The sequence below is a fragment of the Typopeltis vanoorti genome, chromosome 15, assembly GCF_054136105.1.
Source record: "Typopeltis vanoorti isolate ZY-2024b chromosome 15, IOZ_Tvanoo_1.0, whole genome shotgun sequence".
Classification (NCBI taxonomy): domain Eukaryota; kingdom Metazoa; phylum Arthropoda; class Arachnida; order Uropygi; family Thelyphonidae; genus Typopeltis; species Typopeltis vanoorti.
This window is the reverse complement of record NC_143563.1, coordinates 56,996,490-57,020,028: the sequence shown is the minus strand read 5'-3', so window position 1 is coordinate 57,020,028 and position 23,539 is coordinate 56,996,490. Positions and strand designations below refer to the sequence as shown.

The 23,539-nt window shown below is 38.6% G+C and overlaps 1 protein-coding gene across 5 annotated transcripts in view; it reads right to left on the bottom strand.

Moving 5' to 3' along the window:
• The window catches only part of LOC150098781 (putative nuclear hormone receptor HR3), a 240,295-nt gene that overhangs the window by 32,384 nt on the left and 184,372 nt on the right, over positions 1-23,539 (bottom strand). For 4 of the 5 annotated variants that reach the window (XM_090404768.1, XM_090404770.1, XM_090404772.1 and 1 more), the window contains exon 8: positions 13,248-13,361. In XM_090404768.1, coding sequence (XP_090260894.1) covers positions 13,248-13,361 — 114 coding nt within the window. The remainder of the gene's footprint in view (positions 1-13,247; positions 13,362-23,539) is intronic. The other variant, XM_090404769.1, reaches the window with a different exon arrangement.

The window sequence follows — 23,539 nt, the reverse complement described above, 5'->3', positions numbered from 1 at the left end:
TTAAGGAAATTACAACGTCAACTAGAATATACATTAAAATAAATTTTAATATACTTCAATATTTCAGTAAAGTCATGTTTCCATTTTCAAGAAACTTAAGAACAAGACACGTGCACGCAGGCACAACAAACAGTAGATGAAGAAGAAGCAGGAAGCTATTATTTCTCCTAAAGTCCTGATGGTGCCACCTAGCAGGCAATGTTGGTATTCTTGGGCAACTGGGCTGAAGGTCTTCTGATGTAGGTTTCCCAAATTTGAGGCAGTCTCATACAGCCAAATTTGTTGAGGTTTGGATTGTTTCTGAGGGCTGAAGCTGATTCCATGAAAAGCCGTTCATATTTGTATTTACTACGGTGTATTATCGTGGCTTTTTTCCACCGTATTCTATTGCAGGTATCCAGCGCATGGTCATCAAGACCAGAGTGGCTGTATTGGTGAAACCGGATGTAGTCCTTGTGTTCTGAAATTCTGATATTTGCTGTCCTGCCTGTTTGGCCAAAGTAGGACAGCTTACAGCTGCAAGGGACCTGGTATACACCAGGTAGGTCTGGGGGGGGGGGGGGAAGGTTGGTCTTTAGTAGAGCGGATAAGGGATGCCAATTTTTTATATGGTCTGTAACAGGAAGTTGTCATGTTTTTTCAGGATTTTCATAATTTTTTCCCGAGGTGCCTCAGATATAGGGTATGGTGATGGATTTAGAGTAATCCTTGTTGGGGGGGGGGGGGGGGGGGTTACTGGTTTCAATATTTTTTGGGTGGATAACCATTGGCTGAGAAAGTGTTGAGAATGTGGTTTAGTTCAGTGGTTAGGGCATTGTCATTTGAACAGATATGTTTAGCCCTGTTGGTAGTGTGTTAATGACTCCATACTGTTGCGAGGAGGGGGTGGTGGGTTTGTTGGTGAATGTATCTGGGTTTGTACCTGATGGATGAATGTACCTGATGAATGTACCTGATGGAACCTGGGTTTTCTATAGACTGAGAAAACCAAGGTTCCATCAGGCTCGTGGGTGACTAGTGTGTCTAAGAAAGGAAGGCAGTTGTTTTTTTCTTCTTCCAGGGTGAATTTGATTCGGGGGGGGGGGGGGGGGTGTTGGTTGTTTAAGTGTGCTAGGAAGGAGAGGAGTGCATCGGAGCCATGTGTCCAAAAAGCAAACACATCATCAACATAGCAAAGCCAAATGGTTGGTTTTTGTGGGGCAGAGTTTAAGGCTTTTATTCAAAAGTCTCCATATAAAAGTTGGCCAAGGGTGGGGAAAGTGGAGAACCCATAGCTGTCCCCTCTATTTGTTTGTAGAATTTTCCTTGCCAAACAAAATAGCCTTAGTTCATTGTGAACTGAAATACGGCTGTGATATCGGGAGGAAATTTAGCTTGGATTAGCTCTAAGGATTTTTTTGAGTGGGGCATTTGTGAATAAGGAGGAGTCATCAAAACTGACCATTATGTCAGTGTGTTTGAGTGTAAGGTTTTTCTATGCTGGCTTTGAAGTAGGCTGAGTTTTTTATGTGTGAAGGTGTGTTGCCAGTATAGTGTGAGAGAGCTTTGGCCAAATGTTGAGCTAGTTTGTATGTGGGGGAATCAATGCCATCTGCTATGGGATGTAATGGCACATTTTCGTTATGTATTTTTGGGAGTCCATAAATACGGGGGGGTATGGAGTTAAATGGTTTTAATTTGTTAGTGATTTCCACAGGCCAAGAAGTGACCTTCTTAAGGAGCCTGTGGAGTTTTCTAGTTTGTGAGTTGGTGGGATTGTACTCGATAGGGAGATAAGTAGCCCGATCTAACAATAGAGCTTTCAGCTTACCTGTGTAATACTGTGGCATTCCCTTTATCAGCTTTGGCGATTATTATTTTCTTGTTTTTCTTTAATTCTAGTAGAGATTTAATTTAAATCCCCCACATACAAACTAGCTAAACATTTGGCCAAAGCTCTCTCACACTATACTGGCAACACATCTTCACATATAAAAAACTCAGCCCACTTCAAAGCCAGCATAGAAAACCTTACACTCAAACACACTGACATAATGATCAGTTTTGATGGCTCCTCCTTATTCACAAATGCCCCACTCAAAAAATCCTTAGAGCTAATCCAAGCTAAATTTCCTCCCGATATCACAGCCCTATTTCAGTTCACAATGAACTCAGGCTATTTTGTTTGGCAAGGAAAATTCTACAAACAAATAGAGGGGACAGCCATGGCTTCTTCACTCTCCCCACCATTGGCCAACTTTTACATGGAGACTTTTGAAGAGAAAGCCTTAAACTCTGCCCCACAATAACCAACCATTTGGCTTTGCTATGTTGATGATATGTTCGCTATTTGGCCACATGGCTCTGATGCACTCCTCTCCGTCCTAACACACTTAAACAACCAACACCCCGGGATCAAATTCACCCTGGAAGAAGAAAATAACAACTGCCTTCCTTTCTTAGACACACCAGTCACCCACCAGCCTGATGGAACCTTGGTTTTCTCAGTCTATAGAAAACCCACCCATACAGGCAGATACATTCACCAACAAACCCCACCACCCCTCCTCGCAACAATATGGAGTCATTAAGACACTACACAACAGGGCTAAACTTATCTGTTCAAATGACAATGCCCTAACCACAGAACTAAACCACATTCTCAACACTTTCTCAGCCAATGGCTACACCCCCCAAAAAATCCAAAAAATATTGAAACCAGTAAACCACAACCTTCCCCCCACCCCTCACAACAAGGATTACTCTAAATTCATCACTATACCCTATATCCGAGGCACCTCAGAAAAAATTACGAAAATCCTGAAAAAACATGACAACTTCCTGTTACAGACCATATAAAAAATTGACATTCCTTATCCGCTCTACTAAAGACCAACCTCCCCCCCCCCCCCCAGACCTACCTGGTGTATACCAGGTCCCTTGCAGCTGTAAGCTGTCCTACTTTGGCCAAACAGGCAGGACAGCAAATATCAGAATTTCAGAACACAAGGACTACATCCGGTTTCACCAATACAGCCACTCTGGTCTTGCTGACCATGTGCTGGATACCTGCCATAGAATACAGTGGAAGAAAGTCATGATAGTACACCGTAGTAAATACAAATATGAAAGTCTTTTCATGGAATCAGCTTCAGCCCTCAGAAACAATCCAAACCTCAACAAATTTGGCTACATGAGACTGCCTCAAATTTGGGAAACCTACATCAGAAGACCCTTCGGCCCAATCGCCCAAGAATACCAACATTGCCCGCTAGGGGGCACCATCAGGACTTTAGGAGTTTCTTCAAAATGGAAATGTGACGTTGCCGAAATACTGAAGTATATTAAAATTTATTTTAATGTATATCCTTGTTGATGTTGTAATTTCCTTAAATTATTTAGTAAAAAATACAAAATGATTAACAGTGATGCATGGCAGTTGGAAACATGAAGATCCTCCTTGGAGGAAATGAGAATGTGGAACGGAGCAGATGCATGCACGGACCACGAGGGCAAAGATAAAAATGAAACTAGCAAAGATATTTAAATCAAGGAACAAAAGAAACTGGTACAACATAAATAAACTGAAAAATAAGGAAGTGAAACAATATGGAACAACAGTAAAAACTGGAGGAAAAAATGGAGATATAGAAAAAAAATGGCAAAATATAAAACAATTACACAACGAAACAGCTTAAGAAATGCAAAGAAAACAGGAGAGAGTGTTCCAAAACAATGGATAATAGACAAAACAATGCTTTTAGTGAGGAAAGAAGAGAAGTTAGAAGAAAATTACTCTAAATCAAAATAAAAAGGAAAAGAGATTAAATATATAAGGAAAAAATAGACAAGTAAAGAAAAGTGTACAGTTTCACTATATACCTTCCATGTTGAATCTGTCAATGTCTTTTGTCATCTCTTACAAGATGATGAAAGAAAATTCATTGAAGAACTCTGTAAGGAGGTTGAACAGGCTACAGAAAACTTTGATTCCAAGAAACTTTTTGAAATAACAAGGCAGATAACTGGAAAAAAGATGAGAAAAGAGAGGCCAATAAGAGATAAATAACGAAACATACTAACAAAGGAAAAAGACAGAAAATAGATGGATAGAACACTTTCAGGAAATACTAAACAATGAAATCCCCAATACAATAAACTATACTCCCAGAAAATACTGAAATGGAAACATCAAATATAACAAAAGTAGAAATAACTAAGGCAATAGAGACACAGAAATGGCAAAGCTGCAGGGATAGACAACATACAAGCAGAACTACTTAAAACAGATATACATATATAGACAGAGATATTGTATCCCCTTCTAAATGAAATATGGATAAAGGAAAAATGGCTAGATGACTGGAATAAAGGATTATTGGTGAAATTACCAAAGAAAGAGGATACAACAGAATGCAAAAACTGGAGAGAAATATCTTTTCTAAGCACAGTTAGTAAAATCTTCACTAGAATAATATTATTATTATTATTCAGGCCTCCAAGGAGTCAAAAGACTCATCGAGGGAGGTCCTTCCTAAGACATAAAGTCTGTCAAGACTCATTGAGGGGAGATCCCCCCCCTGAGAAACACAGTCTATCATACCACTCTTTAAACTCACTGACCGTTCTTGCTCCCACCACTCCATCAGGCAATGCATTCCACAGCTCAACCACCCTCCACACAAAGAAACCACTCCTTACCCTCTTGCTCACAGTTTCCTTTCGTAACTTCCAGGGATGGCCTCTTGTCATCACTCCTTCCCGCTGATCAACCAAGCGAAAGAACTCCCCAGTGTCAACCCTGTAACCACCTCTCAACAGTTTAAAAGTCTCAATCATATCAACTCTCCTTCTTCTATCCACCAAACTCTGCAGTCCACATTCTCTCAGCCAATCCTCATAACTATCCTTGTACAGTCCTGAAACCATCTTTGTCATCCGTCTTTGTATCCTTTCCACAGTTAATTTATCCCCTTCAAATCCTGGGGACCAAATCTGAGAACAATAGTCCAAGTGTGGTCTGATCAGAGACTTATACAACGGAATGATAAACCTTTTATCTCAGCAGGTCAGTGTCCTTCTCATAATAGCAGCAATCCTCTGTGTTACCTTCACCACCTTTGCAATATGTCCCCTAAACTTCAGGTTTCTATCAATCATCAACCCCAGATCTCTTGTCTCCCCTACTTCCTCCAGTATAACTCCTCCCATAGAGTATGCAGCATCCCATTGATGTTTCCCAAACCTCAAGACCTTACATTTTGCTGCATTAAACTGACACCCCCATTCATTTGCCCATCTATCTAGCTTATTTAAATCCTCTTGCAGGGCTACCACATCTGCACTATTACTAATAATCCTTCCCAGCTTCGCATCATCTGCAAACAACTGAATATCCCCCTGCAATCCACTGGCTATGTCAATGATATAAAGGTTAAACAATATAGGTCCTAGTACTGAGCCCTGTGGGACCCCACTTGTAACCCTCTGCCTCCTGGAAACTGCTCCACCATACACAACTCTCTGATACCTATCAGACAGCCAATCCTGAATCCAGTTGACCAATCTGACATCCAGACCCATGTGCTGCAACTTAAATATCAGCTTATCATGTGGCACCCTGTCAAATGCCTTCGCCAAGTCTAAGAAAATTGCAGTGTATGCCTTTCCCTCATCTAATGTTCTTGAAACTTTATTATAAAAGGCTAGCATATTGCTAAAACAAGAGCGTCCTTTCACAAATCCATGTTGATTCTCACAGATAACATTACCCTCATCTGCCCAATGCTGTATACGGTCTCTCACTACTTTCTCCAAGATATTAACAACTACTGATGACACACAGACTGGCCTATAATTAGACACTTCCAGTCTGTTACCACCCTTATGAAATGGCACTATCTTACCTTCCTTCCATTCCCTGGGCACCTTTGCCAAAGCCAGACTTTCATTGAAAAGCCACGTTAAAGGCACTGTCAATTCTCTAGCACATTCTCTCAAAACTCGTGGTGAAATACCATCCAGTCCCACAGCTTTACTGACATTCAGAGTACTCGGTATCTGAAACACACTCTCCTCCTGTACCTCCAGACCTTGAACCAGTCCTATCCCTCTAGCATTAAAACTGACTCCTCTAGGATGAAATACTCCAATAAAGTGTTCATTGAACAATTCCACTATGTCCTCTGCATCAGTCACTCTATTCCCATTTTTATCCCACAATATCATTCTTCCACAGTCATTTCTCCTCCTACTGGCCACATAGCTAAAAAATTCCCTAGGATTTTCTTTGGATCTTAGGGCCAATCTCCTCTCATATTCCAGTTTCGCTTTCCTTACCACACTAGTCACTCTTCTGTCCTGTCTCTTATATTCCTCATGCATCTCTCCACCTGTCTCCTTATATCTCTTCCATAGCCTCTTTTTCGCATGCAATTCCTGTTTAATATTGTTTGTCATCCACTTTACTCCAAATTGCGTCCTCTTCTTCACTTGTGGTATACAACTTACCATTGCTGATAACAAATATTCTTTCACAATTTCCCATGCACTAGTGATATCCCGGCCTTCCAATTCCTCCCTCCATGAAACTTCCCGAAGTTGACGTCTAAGACTATTATAATCACCTGCCTTATAATTCCACATAAGTTCCCGTCTCTTTGATACTCCTGCATGTCTATTCACTTTCCAAGTCAACACCATATGGTCACTCTCTCCAACTGGTGGGAGAGACGTCAACTCAGTTATTATCAACTCTTCTGATGCTATAACCAAATCCAAAACTTTTGAACCTCTTGTTCCCTCTTTACATGTTGCCTAAGACATTTGTCCCTCAAGAGTTCTAGAAATTCCATTCCCCAATTGCTACATGCATCTTCCTCTCTCCAATTTATACTACTGAAGTTAAAATCTCCCATAACAATCATTCTTCTTGCACTTGCCAAACTTAGCTGGCTAAACATCTCCTGGTCCCCATCCTCTGTGCTCCTGGGTCTGTAGCAACACCCCACTAAATATCCTGTCTTGCCTACCTCCACCTCACACCATACGCTCTCAAAATCATTTGTCTCACTTCCTTCCAAATTCTCCACTCTTAGAGGACATAGGTCATCACTTATCATAAGCAGAACTCCACCACCACGCTTTCCCCTCCTATCCTGACGAAAAATGCTATACCCAGCGACTTCTATTCCTGTTGTTATATCCCCTTCTGTCAACCACGTCTCAGTGATCGCAATAATTTTTGGCCAGGCTGATGCTATCTGCGCCACCAATTCCTCTCCCTTATTCCAGATACTCCTGGCATTAGTATAAAGCATATAAATGCCACTGTTTCTATACCCAGCATTATCCCTTCTAGACTCCACTGGGCTCAGTGTTACCTGACATTGTCTCGCTTCTCCCAAGTATCCATTCCCACAAGAGGCCACCCCTGCTATCATCCTCCCTGGGACACACTGACTCGTACAGAACAGCAATTTCTCCAGATGCCTACGTCCTTCCTCATTCAAATGTAAACGGTCTCTCGCATACAATTCCTCTCTTTCCTCAAATGCACTCCAAGCATCTACATATACCAGTCCTCTCTTGTCACACATTCTCGCTATTATGCCATTCAATATCTCCGCTTTTCTGCTCAGCTCATCATTATCATACCTAGGCAACACGCACACTATTTTTCCTCTCTCTCTCTCTTCTTCCGTACAGTCTCAAGCAAAAATCTCATATCTCTCGCTGCCCGACTTACATTACCACTCAAGTCATTCGTTCCTACCATCACAATCATCTCATCCACCCTTTCACCTCTCTTAATTGCCATAGCCACCCTTTCTATTGTTCCTCCTGGCAAACACTCCTCACGCATCCTATCTTGAATACCACGGATCATTGAGTCACCATACATTATACCTCTTACCATTCCCTCGCTCCTATTGTTTCCATTCTCTCCTCTTCTTTCATTACCATACCTCTCTCTTCTACTGTTTCCATTCTCTCCTCTTCTAGCACTCCCATACATCTCTCTCATTCCCTCTCTCCTACTGTTTCCATTTTCTCCACTTTTAGCACTTCCATATCCCTCTCTCATTCTGTCTCTCCTACTACTGTTTCCATCCTCTCGTCTTCTAGCATTCCCATACCTCTCTCTCATTCCATCTCTCCTACCGTTTCCATTCTCTCCTCTTCTAGCACTTCCATATCTCTCTCTCATTCCGTCTCTCCTACTGTTTCCATCCTCTCGTCTGCTAGCATTCCCATACCTCTCTCTCATTCCCTCTCTTCTACTGTTTCCATTCTCTCCTCTTCTAGCACCCCCATACCTCTCACTCATACTCCCTAAATTCTCTCTCTCTCCTACTCTGATTCGCCTTGCATTTATCTCTTCCATTCGCCTAATCTTATCTTTCATACTTCTGCTCTCATTCACAAGACATTCCACCTCCTCTTTCAACTCATCTATCTCCCTCTGCAGGTCAGTCACTCTTAATCTAAATACATTCTCCAAAATAACTCACTACACCGTGATCCTTCCAATCATTCTATGCGAAACCTCTTCTTGCAGGGTATGATAGATACTGTGTGAATGTCGAATAGTTGCTCTTGACATGATGTTAGGGCCTCCCTCGATTAGAAAGAATAAAACATGAAATCAAATCAAGGATCAAAACAAAGGAAAGAACAAGCAGCTTTCAGACCTGATAGATCACGCATAGATCAAATAACTCCTGGAATAATTATTGAACAATCAATAGAATGGCAGAGAAGCTTGTATTTGGGATTCATTGACTTTGAAAAGCATTCAATAGCATAAACAGAGAAGTAATTTCGAAATTAATGAAATATTATGGCATACTAGGGAAAATAACTAATATAGTAAAAGCAATGTCTAACAATTATAAAATCAAGATATTTATGTAATTGGAATTTAAGTAAAGAAATAAAAACAACAAGAGATATAAGGCAAGGGTGCATGCTCTCTGCTACAATCTTCTTAATAGTAATGGACTGGGTGATGAGAAATGCAATAGATGAAAGCATTAATATTATTGTTATTATTATCTCGGGCAACTCCAAGGAGTTGACAGACTCATCGAGGGAGGCCCTAACATTATGTCAAGAGCAACTATTCGACATTCACACAGTATTTATCATACCTCGCATTGAACTCATTCACGGTCATAGCACCCACAACAGACTCTGGCAGCTTATTCCACTCATTCACCACTCTCCAAGTAAAAAACCTAGTTCTAACACCCCTGCTAACCACACTCTTGCCCAGCTTCCATGTATGACCCCTAGTCCTCCCACCACCAATCCTATTCTCAAAAATATCTTCTGAATTAATCCTATAGAAACTCTTCAGTAATTTGAATGTCTCAATCATATCCTCCCTTTTCTGCCTATCAACCAATTTTTGCAACCCACAAATCTTCAACCTATTCTCATAAGGTTCATTCCACAGACCTGCTATCATCTTGGTCACTCATCTCTGGATCCTCTCCACCTCCTTCCCATCAAGAAGAAACACTGGCGTCCATATCTGGGCACAGTAGTCTAGATGGGGTCTTATCAAGGCTTGATACAGAGGAACAATAACTTGTTTGTCTCTGCTTGTTAAAGTATTTTTCAGAAGCCAAGTGATTTGATGAGCTGATTTAGCCACTTCTGCGATGTGACCTCTAAACTTCAACTCCCTATCCACCAACACTCCCAAATCCCTGACCTCATCAATCTCCTGGAGTATGGTTCCACCAGTGTGATATACTGCTGCTAATCTTTTCACTCCAAAATGCATAACCTTACACTTTGCCACATTAAATTGACATCCATTTTCCCTAGCCCAGTCCTCCAAACTATCCAAATCATCCTGCAAAATTTTGACATCCTGTGCACTCACAATTGCTCTACCCAACTTTGCATCATCAGCAAACAAGTGAAAACTTCCTCTCAGATCCTTTCCTATATCGTTAATGAACAAATTGAAAAGTAGTGGTCCAAGAACAGAACCCTGCAGCACACCACTAGTCACAAGCAGTCTTTTGGACTCCACTCCTGAATAAACCACTCTCTGGTATCTCTCCATCAACCACCCTCCTATCCATCTCACCAACCCTATATCCATCCCCATCTGCTCCAGTTTACTGATTAGAGTAACATTTGGTATCCTGTCAAAGGCTTTGGCAAGGTCCAGTAGAATCACTGTAAACCCATTACCCTTATCTAGTTCAGCCTTCACTGTGTTATAAAACATGAGCAAGTTACTGAGGCATGATCTACCCTTCACAAAACCATGTTGTCCCCCATACAATATCCCATTTTCATCTATCCAGTCCTGTATTCTTCTCTTGACTAATTTCTCCAAGACCTTGACAACGATTCCTGATATGCTAATCGGTCGGTAATTTACAACAACAGTCTTGGAACCTCCTTTATGCAGTGGAACTATTTTTCCCTCTTTCCACCCCCTCGGGACTAACCCAGACCCAAGACTCAAATTAAACAATATGGTCAAGGGTACTGACAATTCTTTAGCCGCTTCACATATGACACGAGCTGGTATACCATCCAATCACACAGATGTATTGACATTGAGGTTTTGCAATAGACTACTCACCTCCACTTCATTCACCACAATTCCCATATAATCTATTGGTTCATTCATTTCTGCAATGTCACCACCTGGAAGATATATTCTTGCAAAGTGCTCGCTCAGTAATTCAACTATATCAGCTGATTCGGTTACCTCCCTACCATCGGCATTCTTTAAAATCATTCTGCCATATACGTTTTTTCTTTTACTTGCAACATATCGAAAAAAAACTGTTTAGGATTCTCTTTAGCCTGCATGGCCAATGTTCTTTCATAATCCTTTTTTGCTTTTCTTACCACACTCGTTACCCTTCTGGCCTGCGCTTTATACTATTCATGTGCCTGCAGGTCACCTTTCTCTTTAAATTCCCTCCATAGTTGTTTTTTTTTTGCAGCTCAAGCTTAACGGTGTTATTCATCCATTTAACCCTTACTTGATTTATTATTCGGACTCTTGGTATACAGTCAGCCATTGCCTCCTGCAAACACTTCTTTACCGCCTCCCATGCACTATCAACTTCTAGCCCTTGCAGTTGTACATGCCATGGCACTGAACCAATCAATCTCTTAAGCTTGTCATACTTACCAGCCCGATAATTCCACATGTACCCCGTCTTAATTGTAAAATCCACACCTTTAGCCACCTCCCAAGTCAAGACCCTATGATCACTCTCACCAATTGGTGGCAACGTGGTCATATTCGTTACAGTCAAATTCTCAGATGCAATTACCAGGTCATGCACTCTCTGACCCCTAGTATTTTCCATTACATGCTGTCGCAGATAGTTATCCCTTAATAACTGCATAAAATCCAATTCCTTCCTCCCATGTGTCCTCTCCTCCTTCAAATCAATGTTACCATAGTTGAAATCTCCCATAATAATTACCCTCCTTCCACTCATTTCTTCTATTTGCTTATGTATACTATCTCCACCATCTATTCCATCACCTGGTTTATAGCAGCACCCAACTGTGTATCTAGTTCTGCTAATTTCAATCTCACACCAAATAGCCTCAAATGTGTTCTTTTCTCTATCCTGCAATTCCACTTCTATTCTTCTTATCTGTAGCTCATCAGCTATCATCAATAACACTCCTCTCCCCATTTTATTCTCCCTGTCACTCCTGAACACACCATACCCCTCACATTCAATCCCACTAGCTGTGTCATCTTCTGTCAGCCACGTTTCACTAATGCCAATAACCTGTGGTCTGGAAGTGCCAACCAAGGCCAAAAATTCTTCCCTCTTGTTCCTAATACTTCTGGCATTTGTATACATGAATTGAAGAAGCTGATTTGTCCCATCCCTATTTTGGTGCCTTAAACTAACTATCCCATTCTGATTCGTGGTCTTTCCTACTCGCTTGGGCATATTACACACATTCACACACTCAAGTGTCTCTCTAAAATCTGCAAGTCTATCCCCCCCTTAATAACTCTAGTTTCCATGGTTCTGTAACTTCACTTCCAGAACTTCTGTAACAACAGCTTTTCAAGTCTCCGCACACCAAATCCATTAAGAAGTAATCCATCCATTTTATATAAATCCTTTCGCCCATCTAACTCATTCCACACATCCACAAATTCCACACCACTCATCAAACATAATTCATGCATAAAGTCATTAGCAATTATGGCCCTCCTTCTAATATGCAATGGGGATGGACAAATAAATTAAATGACTTAGAGTTTGCTGGTGACATATGCTTGATAGCTCAAAGGCACCAACATATGCAAAGAAAAACAGATAATCTAAACCTGGAAGCCTCAAAGTGTGGTTTAAAAATAAATCAAAAGAAAACCAAAATAATGAAGATTAATCCTAAACAAAAATCTAACACTCCAACGTATGGAAGAAACACTAGAACAGATAGTCACTTTTATTTATCTAGGATCACTCATGAGCACTGAAGGAGGAACAGAAGAGGACATAAAAAATAAAATACAAAAATCCCAAATTGTCTTCAATAGAATGAAAAATATATGATAAGTAAAGAAATAAGTCTCAAAACAAAAATAAGACTCTTCAACACATGTGTAAAGACTTCTACTATATGGATCTGAAACCTGAAGATTAGCCAAAAAGAATTTAACAAACTACAGATTTACATAAATAGATGTCTTAGAAAGATATTGGGAATATACTGGCCAAATAAAATTTCAACCAAGAAAGCAAATCAATCTGACATCAAAACAGAAATAATGTATACAAAATGGAAGTGGATAGGCCACACAACCAGAAACCCAAATAAGGATATAGCAAAGACAGCTATAAAAAATGATATAGCAATTCCCTGTCAGTTAAACTGCATATAGCTTAACTGACAGGGAAGCAGAAGAATCAGATGCCACAAGACAACCTGATCAAAGCAGAGATGAAACATCTGAGAAAATTCTGGAATGAGATCAAGAGAGAGAAGCAATGAACAGAGTCCAATGGAGGCCAATGACTGAGGCCCTCTGCTTTGCAGGAAGTGGAGATAAGTAAATACAGTGGTTGGAGATTTTTTTTTTTTTTTGTTAAAAAATATTTAATTTTGTCCAGTTTGCAGCTACTTGCCAGCAAACAAAATCTATTGACCACGGGCAAGTGGATAAGCATATCTGTCAAGCCCTGATTATTATTAAGGATTAATTTTAAAAACTAGTAAAGGAAAGACAAGTCAGTCAAGATATTTACCATTACCTCTTGTCATAAAGGCATCTGCTGGTAGATAACTTTCACCATAGAGTACTGTTCTTGACTCCAAATCACAATTCATGCTCATACGAATGATACTAACTTCAAAGCTTCCTAAATTAAAAATATGATAATTAATCTCATTAATCATCCTCTATCTAATGATGGCATTCTGTAGAATCTCTAGTTATCTTGTCATTATAAAAATTAGCAGAGAGAGAGAGATGAATATTGTGCAGAAAAGGGATAGGGAGGAATCCAGAGGTATGCAAAAATATTAGTACACTGTTTTGAAAGTGACAAGTTTATTAACCAATTAAGACTTCATATGTGTTAAAATTCACATGTTGAAAGTTTTGCACACTGTACTTTGGTTGTTAAACCAAACAATTATTTAACAAAATCTCGTACATTTACAGGCTTTCAACAAAATCTCCATTCAATCTATTCATTGCTATCCAATGTTTGGGTAAGTATTATATTCTTGTCAGCAATTTTTATTTTATTTTTTTAATGTGCTTGAGAAATCACATCACTTCAGTAGAAACCTTGTCAGTGATAGAGAAACTTTTGTTTTTAAGCTTATGCATAACATTATTTTGCATAATTTAATGAAAAACCAACAAAACAAATAATGTAAAAAAGAATTGAAATTCATACAAAACTACAGCTAACATCTGATGTTTTGTATGAATTTTAACATCAGCCAGCATCTGATGGTGCTAATGTTACACTAGCACTATTAAATGCTGATGTCCCCCAGAACAGACAAATGAATTTTACATTATCTGAATATAGTGATTCGAACCAGTTAAAATCACAACAGCAGTATGGTCATTTCAAAATGTTTGCACACCATACTGATGTTGTTAAACTAAACAAATATTTAACGTTTTGCTCTCACACTGAGTTAGTTGGTCTCAGTATGAATGGTTTTCTTTCAGGTGCTCCAGTTTTCCTCTCACAAACATAAAATTGGCTTTGAATACATTTTGTGTATATCCTAGTATAAATATGAATTTATGTATTTCATGGAGTTCATGCTGTAGCCACTCTAGATGGAGAGAAGTCTCTTGGTGGAAGGCTGATGATGATGATGATAATAATAATAATATAATAATAAATATCCATCTGTTATCATTATTTGTTAAATTTTATTATTAGAGCTTCCGAAGCTCAGTCAGTATAGATGAAGCCCTTTGGTTAGAAAGACCTGGGTTTGATTTCTGTCCAAGATGTGAGACACCTCTATCTGGTCTCTTTTGACTAAAGGTGAGAAAGCTGGTCTGATACAGAAGTAGGGGGTTTTTTCACCTGAAAACTCAGGTTTCTTGTCCCCCAGAACAGACAAACCAGTCCAGTGTAGAAGACACACATCTGCAGACATAAAATACATCATTTCCCCCCGCCCCCTCAATGCCAGGCCGGTTGGATTTGCTTAAAGTCGCAATATGTAATAGTGGACCCTGCACCTGTAGAATAAAAGTGCTAGAAAGTTAAATTCTAATATTATCATTTGTAATAATGGCAGGACCTATGCCCATTAAGTAGTTCTTGCAACTTAGAGAACAAAATGAAATCTGGAGAGCTCATGTTAAGACTATACAGGAGATGACAAGGCAGACTCTCTTTTAACACAATATCAGGTACTGTTGTCATTGTCATCATCAAACTAGCATACTCTTGGGGAAGTGTACGGAATATCATTATAGCATTACATGAAAGAGTTAAATCATTACTAACTTCCTATTGACAAATTTCCTCCAAATTAATCTGTTATCTGTCAAGACTCCAATATTATCAGATCTTATATTTCTATCATCTAAGCCACTTTTTACTGTATCAATCCACCTAGATCTTGGTCTTCCTCTGGGTCTTTTTTCGCTGCCATCTCCTAGTAAAGAACACTTGTTTTGCTCACCTTTCCTCTCCCTTCTGTTTAAGTGATTACCACCTGAGATTAGCTCTGCTAACACATTCCTGAATGCTAACAATGTCAAATTCTTTCCTAATATCCCATTTTTAACATGTTTGCTGCCAACTACGAGTATACTCGTAGTTGGTAAACCAGCTACACAAGCCAGCTTCGAGTATACTCATAGTTGGTAAACCAGCTACACAAGCCAGCTTCGAGTATACTCGTATGACGCTTACCACCGGCAATGAGATTACTGTACTGACCTTGAAGAAGTGAAAATGCTTGGCATGTGGAGCTAGCATCCAAAACCGTGTATTCTCATAGATGGTATATGCTCCGCACAAGCCAACTATGAGTATACTCTTATGACTCTTACCGCCGGCAACGCGATTATCGTACTGACCTTGAAGAAGTGAAATTGCTCAGCGTATGGGAACAGACTATGCCGAAGTAGCGTGGCAGTGAACGTGTTAATCTGATACTGACACTGGTGCCATCTGCTCACTTCCCTAACTTTCTCAGAACTAATCATATTTGTTGTCTCTAGTCTTTGATCAAATGATTTATTTCTAACCTACCTCTCTTGATTCTGTTATCTATTTCCATATTTAATTTACCATCTTCACTAAAAATTGTGCCTAAGTAGCTGAAATGTTTTACTTGTTCTATAGGTTCCCCATTCACAATGCAGTTGATATTTTCAATGCTTCTGCCTATATTCATTTCCTCCTCTCTTCTCCATGCAGTATGAGTAATGCCCTTCAATGGCATGACTAACATACTTAGAGACCCAGACCCTCTTCCATTTCGAGGGTACAACAGTTAAAATGTGGTAATGTGGGCAAGCTGCCAGACAGTATATGGGCCCAAATTGGTCAGTAACAAGTAATGAAGCTTCCTGGTCAACCAGCACATAATCCTACTGCCAGGTCGTGCCTGGTGAGAGAGAGAGAGCCCAAGTAGTGGTATGTGGGAGCACTGTCAAGGCCACAGAATGGCAAGGAGACTGGCTGCTCTGTGTATGGGTGTAATATTCACAAGCCTATCACTCACACACACACATACACACACATTTTCCTTTCATCTAATAACAATGAAAAATGAAACAAGTAAACAATCATGGTAACACTGCAAACATAATAAATCTCCCTCAACAATCAGTCTATCCGAACAATTCAAACCAAACACAATATTCCAAACTTACCAGGATCCCTTCTAAAAAAATCAATTCCACATCCACTTCACAAACATAAACGACATTCATCATCACTACTTACAGTCATCCAAACCAAACCCCCTTCTCTTAACAGAAACCCAAACTACAGCTACAGCAACCATAGTTCACCTTCAATACCCATATTATACACTTCATTTTGCCACAAAGGTGGCACATATACTTTTGTATGTTCTAACAATGCTTGAAGGGAATGCCAAATTTAGAATCCCCTACTTCTGACTTCCTAAGGATTTTCTTTGCACAACTTAGTAACATTCATCTGCTGCATTTACCAATCTCCAAACACCACAAAGACATCTTTACTTTCCTCTCCATGAAACTTGACCATCTACAATCCAGCTACCAAAACAGCAGTCATCATCCTGGGTGACCTTAATGTCCACAACTCCAACTGGCTCCCCCTTCTCCACTATAGATCAAGCTGGGCATAATGCAAAAGTTTTTGCCATAAGCTCTTATCAACACAAATCATGCAGTTACCTACCCTAATTCAGATAACTCCCTCCACTCTCTCAATACCCTAGATCTTTTTTTAACCAGTTTTCTTTTCAGAAACATTGTAGAAATTGTGTCTGGGTGTCTGGAAGGAAACTCAGACCACCATCTATGCAAGTTTCCAGTCTCGCAATACGACCTCGTGTCCTCTGGCACTACAAAGTGGGATGATCTCCAGAACTACTACTCTTCTTTCCCATGGTATGGCTGTTGCTTTTGTTCTTCTCATCCAGACTCCTGCACTGAGTGAGTTACAGAAATCATTTTCAGTGGCATGAAGGTAATCATCCCATACACTAACTAACCACTCAACCAGCCTGGTTGGTTGAGTGGTTAGTTAGTGTATCCATTCTCCAGCCATGAGACTGTGAGTTCAATTCCTGCCAAGGACATGGATGTTTGTGATTGTCCTACTAGCCGTTTACCATATGTACTGTTATAATCTGTGCCCTGGTGCAGTATGACGTTTGATGTCTTTGTGCCATACAAATCAAACCATCCAAAATTCCCATCCGCTTTCCAAGTCCTTGTTCAATAAAAGATGTATGAAGCCATGCCTTCTGATCCCTTGCAAAACCATCAGGTGCAACTTCTGCTCATCTGCACTCCGACCTCTCTTTCAATCCAGATTGCACCACTGTTATAGCACCCAAAGAAAAAGCCAATCTCTTAGCTAATAGTCACTCTTCTCTTCTAATTCCTGCATAGACAATGAAGGCAAATCACCTCCTTCCACACCAATGGTGCAACTGAGCACCATATGCCTCCTGTGGCCTTTTGGCAGAAAAACAGAATTTAAGAATATTAAACAACCTGAACACTACAAAGTCATCTAGTCCTGATGGCATCTCTCCTACTGTACTCAAATGTTGTGCTCCAGAGCTAACACCTGTCCTCTATCATCTCCTCAGTTTTCTATACTCAGCTGGCACCTATACCATCTCGTGGAAACTAACATATATCCAACATATTCCAAAAAAGGGACACAAAGGCTTACCAACCAATTACCATCATCTTAATTCTCTCCAAAATAATGGAAAAATTATCAATGATCAAACTTCTTCACTGCCTATAAGCTCACTAGTATGGTTCTGCCAATCCAATCCATGGCTGATATTCTAGCCTACACCACTCACTTTCAATGCTTTCAATCATATTTGGCGTCAAGGCCTGCTTTTTTAACTGCCTTCCTTCAGTCACAATAGCACTCTCCACTCATCCTACTCCTTTGACAAATCATGTATTTCCCAGACATCCCTTACATCAAGATCATCTGCAACCAGTGTCTTAAACACTGATCTCCATACCATCCTTCAGTAGGACAAGAATAACCTAACCTTCAATGCCACAAAAATGCAGTCCTGCCTTTTCTCAGAAAAGGAATCTCAGCTCACCTTCCCTCATCCTCAGTAATACACTCATCATTAGACAGGATGAACTCTCTCTCTCTCTCTCCCTCCCCTTAGACTGACATTTACTTCCACCCTCTCTTGAAACAGAGATATCACATCAATAGCTTCCTCAGTTTCTAAAAAACTAGGAATTCTTTTCCACTCAAGAAGCTATTTTAGACCCACCCAACTACTATCCTATATAAAGCCTAAATCTTCCCATCCTTAGATTACTATGCACACATTTGGGGTGGTGCACCTAAACTCTCCTTAAAAATTCCTGATGCTGTCTAGAAGAGAGCAATTCATCTCATAGATGACCTTTCCCAGGCAAATTTCAACCCCTATCTCACAGATCCAGTGTGTCAGCTCTGTGTATCTTCTACAGGCACTTCCATGGTCACTGCTCCAGTGAATTGGCAAACGTCATTCTTTCACTTGCTGTTAGGTCTGTTAAAACAAGAGCAGCTTGTCCAGCATCCCTTTACAGTACAATTGCAAATTCATTGAACCTGCTTCTCCTCTTCATTTAATCCATCTACCTCAGTTCTCTGGACCAGCCTTCCTCATGATGTGTTTCACGATAATTTCAATCTACATCTCTTTAAGAGGAATGTCAATAGGTTTCTTCTTTCTCAACCCCCATATGCCTCCCACACGGCACTGATGTGCTATAAATAATTGTACCTCTCGTGTGTGGGATAAATATATATAAAAAAATAATAAATAAATAACCTTTTGTGTGGAAGTAACAAAAAAAAAAAAAAAAATCCTCTTTCAACCACATCTCACTAATGCTTAGCTTATAACTTGACCAGGTTGTACCAGCCAATACCATAACCCCCCCCCTCTCCCATCTTATTCCTGGTGCTTCTGGCATTAGTATACATAAACTGTGGTCTCCCCTTAAGACTAAAATTAGATTTACATCTAGTTACCTGAAAGACTAGATTCTGCTTTCTCACACTCATTCACTTCACAAATGCCATCACAGATGTGCATGCATGCATGCAGTGCGCACACACACACACTCTTCCTTGAGTTTTTTTACTGAAGATTTGAAATGAACAGAATATTTTATCAAAGTTGAGCCTATTAGGAGAACAAGCGATTTCTTTAATTGTTTATCAAGTTTTAAATGGGATTATCTCAGCCAACCAAGCCGGCCTGGTTGGCCAAGTGGTTAGCTATCCGCTCTCCAGCCAAAAGGCCGGGTTCAGATCTCGCCGTAGGCATGAATGTTTGCGATTGTCTGTAAAAATACTGGTGGTGGTGGACGGTAGATGGCACTGGTGTGGTTGTGGTTCGTTGTAGTTGGTGAAGCTATAGAATAGGTGCCTTCTCTCGATGAGTCTTTGGACTCCCTGGAGGTGTCATGTAATAATAATAACAATAATCAATATAATCAATTGTTAATTATAGAGAAGTATTGGATTTGTGAATTTTGGGACTTCATAAATTATGTGTGGTTGAACATGAATAGATTTTAGTTTGTTAATGATTCCTTTGAACCAAGAAGCAACTTTTTTTCAATAACTGAAAATGTTTTGCTTTTTTTTGAGACAGTGAGATCTTGATCTACAATTTATAAGTAGAATTGTCATCTAGGATATCCTGCTGGATATTTTTTGTTATTGTTGTATTCCCTTGACTCATTATAACAGTTACATCACCCTTAGCTTCAGTTATGATTTTTTTTAATTCTCACTTTTTTTAAACCTTCTCTCTGTGTACAAATATTTTAATGTTAACCGTGTACAGGGGTGTAATTACACCCCATGCATTTTCAGTGCAAAACGTAAAGAAAAAACTTTGGCATAAAACTTCCAGCATATATTTAGAATGCCAATCATAGTATAGATTTCATCGGCATCAGTATCATAGAGATTGTTTGTATTGCTGTGGATTTCTGGATGCATCATAATGATCTCTGGCTATTCTATTAGTTTCACACACAATCATGTTTATAATTGTTTCAGGAATTATTTGTTTGAAACAGTCCATTGTGGAGCATAGATTTTGAGTTAGTATTGCTCTGGCAATTCCTTCTCTTTTTCGAAATACCTGAAAGTCAGGAACTTTATGTACATCAGGAGGAACATTGGTCCATTTTCTGTTCATTTTTCAGTTTCTATTCGGATACTCAACATTTTACGGGATATTCTCAGCAGAAGAACCAACAGCTGAAGCATACAGTAGCCATAGATTCCGCATTTGCTTCTTCTTCTCTTAGTTCTTCATCTAAATGTGGTATATATTCTTCAGCAACATCGTCAAAAGCTGAGAAATCGCCATCAAAAATATCATTTTCTAATTCCACATCTGAATCATCATCATCGCTTGGCATATCTGATGAAGCAACTGACGACACTTCCTCTAAAAGATCTCTCAACTCGTAACTGGTATGACGTCTTTTTCTTCCTGTCATAATTTTTTTCTGTGGATATCTAAAATATCCACAGAAAAAAAAATAAACATATCACAAAACAAACTTACAAACTTAGTAGCAATAAGTAGTAGTAAAATAAGCAGTAATGAAGAAAAACAGCAATAAACACAGCAGATAATAGTTCGTAATTCACAAGACAATACCAAATATGAAAACCATAAACACTTACCACTAATTCAATAAAATCATATCTTACTTCTTTGAAACGCAAGCAAAGACTGAACTGAAACTGCATCAAATCATTTTAGAGATAACGAAATTACACTACAGTGTACACCAGTAAGCTGAACAAAAAATGACTAAAAATGAAGAAAAATATACATGCTCATACAAGAATCATACATAGTTCCAAAGCAAATATGGTAGCAAAGCAAAAAAATATATATTTCAGGCAACAGGAATGTAAATACAAAACTAACTATGGAAAAATACATATGCACCCCTGTACACAGTTAAGCAATCAGCTGCCTTTGAAGCCTTACTACTACATTCAAATTCACCGATTTCAATGAAATTTTTTTCAAATTGTGTGTGAAACATATCACAGATAGCATTCCTAAGAAAACTTTGGAAATTTTCCATTCGGCAACTTTTTATTTATGTTTTTATTAGCCTGGGGTGTGTTTGCACACAGAAAGAAGTACACAGAAAGACGGTTCTGTGATATAGAACTTAGCCTTAGCCTTCTTTCTGTGTAACCCTGTATACAGAAAGAAGGCTAAGGCAGTTATTTCTTTCTGTGGTATATTGTTTTAGAGAGTTTGTTTGGTTAATAAGATATACAGTATCTTATTTACTGTTTGGGTAAAATACCATGAAAGCAGAGATGAATCACTTTTTAACACTCTTCCCAGTTTTACCTTATCTGCAGACAACTGCATATCTTCAGCATAAAGAATGCACAATAATAGTGTCAGGACTGGTGTCTGTAGAAATCCACATTACTTTCCTATTCCTTGATAATGCTTCTCTATACACAGCACTGTGACATATGTCAAAGTGGAATATATAAATATGGATAGATATATCAGATATCCCACTGTGACACATTAAAACAATTAAAGTCATTAAAACAATTTTGTGTTTGTTTGTTTGTTTCTTTCTTTCTTTTATGTAATTTTTTGCTTTTTATAAATAAATGACAGTTTATAATTCTTTAAAATTGTTTAAAGAATTATACTTTCTTTCTCATTAATGACTTTTATATTATTTTACACATGTTTTATATATTAAAACAATTTTGTGTTTGTTTCTTTTATGTAATTTTTTGCTTTTTATAAATAAATGACAGTTTATAATTCTTTAAAATTGTTTTTTTATTTTATTTTTCCAAGTTTTATCATTTTAAACGTAAAAATTCTAGTTAGTTCTGCAATTTATTATTGAACTCTATAGGGTGCTGCAATGAAATTAAATGAGAAACACTGCTCTAAAGAAAGTCACAGCACTTTTTGGCATCAGTCATTAGGCAGCAGACAATGGTTACCCTGTGTGAGACAACCATCCAACTTATTGGAGGCCTAAGAAATGATGCCAAAACGTGCTGTGACTTTCTTTAGAGCAGTGTTTCCCATTTAATTTCATTGCAGCAACCTATAGAGTTTAATAATAAATTGCAGAACTAACTAGAATTTTTACGTTTAAAATGATAAAACTTGGAAAAATAAAATAAAAAACAATTTTAAAGAATTATAAACTGTCATTTATTTATAAAAAGCAAAAAATTACATAAAAGAAACAAACACAAAATTGTTTTAATATATAAAACATGTGTAAAATAATATAAAAGTCATTAATGAGAAAGAAAGTATAATTCTTTAAACAATTTTAAAGAATTATAAACTCATTTATTTATAAAAAGCAAAAAATTACATAAAAGAAAGAAAGAAACAAACAAACACAAAATTGTTTTAATGTATAAAACATGTGTAAAATAATATAAAAGTCATTAATCAGAAAGAATGCTTTTCTTGGAGAATTCTTTCAAAATTTGTCTTAATGCCTGAAAGATGAATTTGCATATCAGGAGTAGCATTTAGTTGAATTCTGATTATTGAGTTTTTGTCAATGTACATAAATGATATTTTTGATAATATTTTCCTGCATGATATTAGTGATGAGAGGAATGCCAGGAGGATATAGAGGGATCATATCTGAGAAATGGGGTCAGTGGAACTTGTTACAGAACCAGAAATAAGCTAGTACATATGTTAATGAATACCAAAAGTATTTGAAATAAGGAAATAAAATTGTAGCATGGCAGAGTTCAATTGTCCAAAAATTGTTGGAATATGTAAGACGTGATTGAATGAAGATGACGTCTGAACAGGAATCGAGATGGAGGGGTGCGAGATTCTTCATGAAGACAAGCAGGACAGAAAGGGAGAAAGAGAGGAGGAGTGCTCTGATGATGGTGGAATGCAAGAATCAAATAGTAACAGTGGGTTTGAAGTGGTATGGCATAAAGTCGAGGTGAATGAGATGAAATATTTAGTTGGGTGTTGCTATAGACCTGATAATGTGGAGGGCAGTGAGAAATGTATAGGCAAATTAGTCTAGATAATAACAAAAGAGTGATCATTATGGATGATTTTAGTTATGATAATATACATTGACCCAAGCTTCTGTTTCTTCATTTAGGGACAAGTACTTTAGATAGAAAGTACACAAAGATCAAGGGCATGAACAAAGATGTAATGTCCCAAAAGTGTGGTGAGTACAGAGATAGTGATTGCATTTGTCAGAGTATGATGAGCTGTGTGTGTGAGAGTGGGACTTCATATTGAACTAAGCATGTTCAAT